At 44.7% G+C, this 5,000-nt stretch overlaps 1 protein-coding gene across 1 annotated transcript in view; it reads right to left on the bottom strand.

Moving 5' to 3' along the window:
• The window catches only part of mdga2a (MAM domain containing glycosylphosphatidylinositol anchor 2a), a 382,296-nt gene that overhangs the window by 200,477 nt on the left and 176,819 nt on the right, over positions 1-5,000 (bottom strand). The window contains exon 6 of the mRNA XM_063183630.1: positions 7-276. Within this exon, the coding sequence (XP_063039700.1) occupies positions 7-276 (270 nt within the window). The remainder of the gene's footprint in view (positions 1-6; positions 277-5,000) is intronic.

Raw genomic sequence — 5,000 nt, 5'->3', positions numbered from 1 at the left:
CTGTACCTCGTACGATGATGTTGGTGGACTTCTTGGCCGGGTTGCCCACGTTGTTGCTGGCCACGCAGCTGTAGACGCCGGCGTCGTCGGTGGTGACGGCAGGAAGCGTGAGCGTGCCATCGCTCACTCGGCTGTTCTTGGGCAGGCCCTCGGCGTTGCGCACCCAGGTGAGGGTGGGCGCGGGCTCCCCGCCCGACGTGATGCACACCAGCGACACCGTGTCCCCCGGGTTGGCGATGATGGGGTCGTCCACCAGCAGCTTGATGTTGGGGGACGCTGGGACAAGAAGAGGAAACGGGGGGGAAATATGTTACATTTGCATTTAGCAGGAAGCTAAAGGCTAAGCTAAAGCTAGCAAGCTAAAGGACAAGTTACAGTAGTCGGCATGTTAAGGAACAATGATGGGGTGCTCCACTGGGATCTTGATATAGGGTGATGCTAGCAGAAGAACAGGAAAGAAAGTTACTATAGAAATATCCTTTAGGTGAAAAGATGAGCCGAAAACCTCTCAGACTCTTTGAGCCGCGTTGGTGCCGCGCATGACAGAAAAGTCACTGAAACTCTTAAAGAGACCGCAACTATTACATGATTCACAACAGTAAAGATAATGAACCGCACATTACATGTAAAGACAACAAAATAACATAACACATATAAGTACTGTAGGCCCAAGTGAATTATGCCATCAGTGTTGAGAGCACTACAATACCTTCTTTTATGACATGTAGAGGATGCTTTCATCCAAAGTAACAGGCTATTATTTCCTTGTGTGTTTGTGGAGGGGTAAAGACAGGGGACTACCGGGAAACAGAGAGACACAGGGGAGTATCGGGAAACGACCTTGGGCCTGAATCAAACCCGGTCGGTCCGTGTATCATCCGATCATTCAATTATTCCATTTAATCTGGCAAACGGAAAACGAAATAACGACTCCATATTTTGTTTTCCCGTTTTTCCATATGGCCAAAAAATGGGGAGTTATGTTGATTTTCCTTTTCCCAACTCAAAACAGAACAAGTAATAAACGAGAAAACCAAAACGAAATAACAACTCTAATTTACGATCATTGGTCCTCCCATTTCCCGTGGTGCTTTCCTATTGCTTGCCTAAGTACGACACGATAGTGCACAAGTGGCTGCCAAACGCGCTGTTTTACGCATTTCCCCGAGGCCTATAATCAGCCTGCTGATGCTCCTACTCCACAGAACATCTTTCTGTCCTACTGGTAGCCCCTTTTGTCCCCTAATGTCCTTTACGCACTGTACTGTCCGGTCCATTATGTCTACCCCATACTACCTCTATCTGTCATAACACCATGGAACACCTCCCTGGTTTTGGATGCGTTACACATGGCCCCATTTAAACGTGGACCTGAAGTGTCTTTCCATTAAGATGACAGGCTACTTTCCCTCGCTCTGACCACTAACCTACCCTACCAAGTGAGTCGGGTGAGTTACGTGTTACATGTGCTGTCTATCAACCCAGACTGCGGGCAATTTGCCCCAAATGGCACCATGGTAAACTTGCATCTCGCTGTGTGCCCGAGGTCACATACGGACTGAGGTGCCGGGGGGGACAAAGGGCAGCCTGTAATACACGCCATTATCTAATCTCTCTTCCTCGAGTTGCGCTTGTGGAATGGCCCATCGCAGACGCTTCCGTGGAGAAAACTGTTTCCACCCTGCCAGCCTAGGCAGAACAATGTTGGTGGGCATTTCTTCATTCAACATCCCAATTGAAATGACGCCTTGTGACAGCATGAGGCTCTAGCGCCTCCACGAGATCATGGGAAGGCTAATGTACCATGAAGAATAAAGAAAACAAATAAACGCAAATTACTGTTAAAATTTCATTTTGGTTTCTCTGGTTATGATTTGTTCTGTTTTAGGTTGAAAAACGAAAACAAACATCAATCCCTAATGTTTTGCTCATAGCCTACTAAAAAACAGGAAAACGAAATATTGCATCATTTTTTTGGTTTTCCGTTTGCCAAATTGAATGGAATAATTGAATGATCGGGTGATACACGGACCCCGGGCCTCTGGCGTAATAGTCAGTGCCCTAGCTCTTTGAGCCAATAGATATGTAAAGGAACAACGATGGGGCTCCTGCGCCAGCAGCTTGCTGCCGGGAGATGCTGGGAGGATTTTGGAAAGACAGAGGAGAAAATGCATCACATTTAGCAGAGGATTTCATCCTAAATGGATTATAAAAAGGAGGACATTGTAAAAGTTAACAAAACTCTAAAGGACCAGCTTGGTGCTCGGGAGGCTGACAGAAAGAATGAGGTATTAAATTGCATTATATCTTGCAGATCTATCGAGACTTAGATATAGATTTATCTAAAGCAACTTACAAAAAAGAGGACATAAAAAAAATGTAAAGGAACAGTGCCAGGGAAGCCAATACGATTGGGGCAGCTGGGGTCACATGGATAAGGAGTTGGTGTTTGAACAGTTCAAACGGAGTCCACATGAGTAAGAATGGTCATTACTCCAGAAACTATATTCTGCATTTATGAACAACTCTAAGATGTACGCTAGAAGCATATGCTAAATGCAATGTACTTAAGCAAATACTTTTATCTACAGCAATTTGCAAAATGGGGACATTAACAAGCTATTGAAATGGTTAAGAAATAAATCATAAAAAGCAGGCCTATAGTAAACGGTACAACAGCTTGGAGTTCACTCCAGGATATAGAGCTATAGAAATGGTACTGCATTTAGCAGAAGACAGGGCCCCAGACTGAAGAATGTATACAGCGACCAAGTTTTTTTTTGTTTTTTTTAAGCGAGAAAGAGAGACAGGCATCCATGCGAAGATAAGCAGACGGATAGAAAAGAACTTAAGAAGCCAGTGAGTTTGAAAGAATAAAAGAACAGAAGGGTGTATCTATATATATATATACACACTATATACACACACATAGTGTCGTATATACACACTATCATAATCCATATCAGTTCCCTATCTCCCCTGCCCATGGCTGTGCGCGTGTGGATGCAGCTGCCTACAATATGTGTACTTTCGTCTCCTAGTCATCCTGTCAGCATCTTTTCACAACCGTGCTTTAAAATAACTTTCCTCTTAGCGATTGGGGACATCGCAGGGGAGGTGGTGGTGGTGGAGGCAGCAGTTAGAGGTGTATGTGTGTGTGTGTGCGTGCGTGCGTGCGTGCGTGTGTGCGTGCGTGCGTGCGTGCGTGTGTTGTACCTTACTGTATGTGACGGTACCATATGTTTGTGTGAAAGAGTATGTGTATGTCTTCTTGTGAAAGGTACTAAGATAGTGTGTGTGTGTCCGTGTGTGTGTGTGTGTGTCCGTGTGTGTGTCCGTGTGTGTGTGTGTGTGTGTGTGTGTGTGTGTGTGTGTGTGTGTGTGTCCGTGTGTGTGTGTGTGTGTGCGCATGCATGCGTCCGTGCGTGCGTGTGTGTAAACGTGTGTGTGGGTGTGTGTTTGTGCGTGCGTGTGTGCGTGCATGCGTGCGTAAGTGTGTGTAAATGTGTGTGTGCGCGTGTGTGCACGTGTGCATGTGTGTGTATTGAGGGATAATGAGTGGCTTATTCAGGTGGTGCTGCTGCTTTCTGCCGCTGCTGTCTAAGCTGGCCAACACGCTGGGCTAAAGCCAGCAGACGGGAGATTGTCAGGAGCGGTCGGGGCGGCCCACACAGGACATCCGCTGACAAGCTCTGTCCATTAACTACTCCCACCAGAGAGGAGCAGCAAAGCAACATCAGCAAGCAGCATCTAGAGGAGGCCATTTATTAAATGGAGGCCACGTAGAAGGGGTGGGGGCATAAAATAGAAAAAAAAAACAGGTAAGTGGAGGGAGAGAAGTAGAAAAACAACAAGGGATGGAGTTGGGTTGAGGATGGTAATATAAAGCTGGTGGGGTGGGAGAGGCAAAAACAAAAACAAAAAAGACAGGCAATGATGGGGGTACAGGCATTGGGGTTGGGAAGATATGAGGGGAAATGCGTGTGAGGAGAAGAAGAGAGAAAGAAGGAGGGAGGGAGAGGGGAACGGGAAGCAGACTGGTATATATATTCCCTGCAGATTGTTGTGCATTGGTGAAATGGTCCCACCAGGGTGTCTTGTAGAGAGTTACTTGTGCACAATCCCTGGTTTGCATATTTTTTGAAAAAAAGTTCGCACACTCCTTTGTTTTTTTTCTTCTTTAAAGTTATTTTTTCTTCTTTTTATTCATTATAAAAAGAATAAAAAATAACTTAAAGAAGAAAAAAATCCAAAGGAGTGTGCGAACCGATCATGGTTGCCCCACGCCTGGTGAAAAAAATAGGCAAAGAACGCTTATAATAACTGACAAAACCCACTTATAGTAATTACTATTTTAACTTTTTAAAATTATTTTTAATATGTTTATAACTATTCAAACACGTTTATAGCTATTTTCGTGATGCCACTTGGGGAAGGGGTTTTGCAACGGGGATGAGGGTTCGCAATGTGCCGCCCACTTTCAGGTGCCGCCCCGGGCAATTGCACAACTTCTCAAGTCCAAGTCAAGTCACAGTTTGAGACACATTTGACCAACTCGAGTCTAAGTCACACCCTAATCAAGTTTTCAGATTTCAGGTCTCGTTTTTGCTCCAGTCATTAACCAATCCCCATGTATTCCATGCACAACACTCAACACCAAGTCAAATCTTGAGTAATAAGCATTCAAGTCAAAGCCAAGTCGCAAGTATTGTGACTCAAGTCTGACTCGAGTCCAAGTTATACGACTCGAGTTCACATCTCTATCAGCAAGTATGGAACGGACCTAATGGCTAATAGGGGATAGAGGAGGTAGCTAGGAATGTAACACAGTGCCATGGGAACATAGAGCTATGGGAACATGGGCACGATCTGCTCGCGAGTAGATGAATTGGCTATGTATATATATATATATATATATATATATATATATATATATATATATATATATATATATACTATATATATGGGGGAGAGAAGTAGCTTATATGGGGTGAAAAGGG

Source organism: Engraulis encrasicolus, chromosome 19 (assembly GCF_034702125.1).
Source record: "Engraulis encrasicolus isolate BLACKSEA-1 chromosome 19, IST_EnEncr_1.0, whole genome shotgun sequence".
NCBI classification, from domain to species: domain Eukaryota; kingdom Metazoa; phylum Chordata; class Actinopteri; order Clupeiformes; family Engraulidae; genus Engraulis; species Engraulis encrasicolus.
This window is presented reverse-complemented; position numbering and strand designations above follow the sequence as displayed.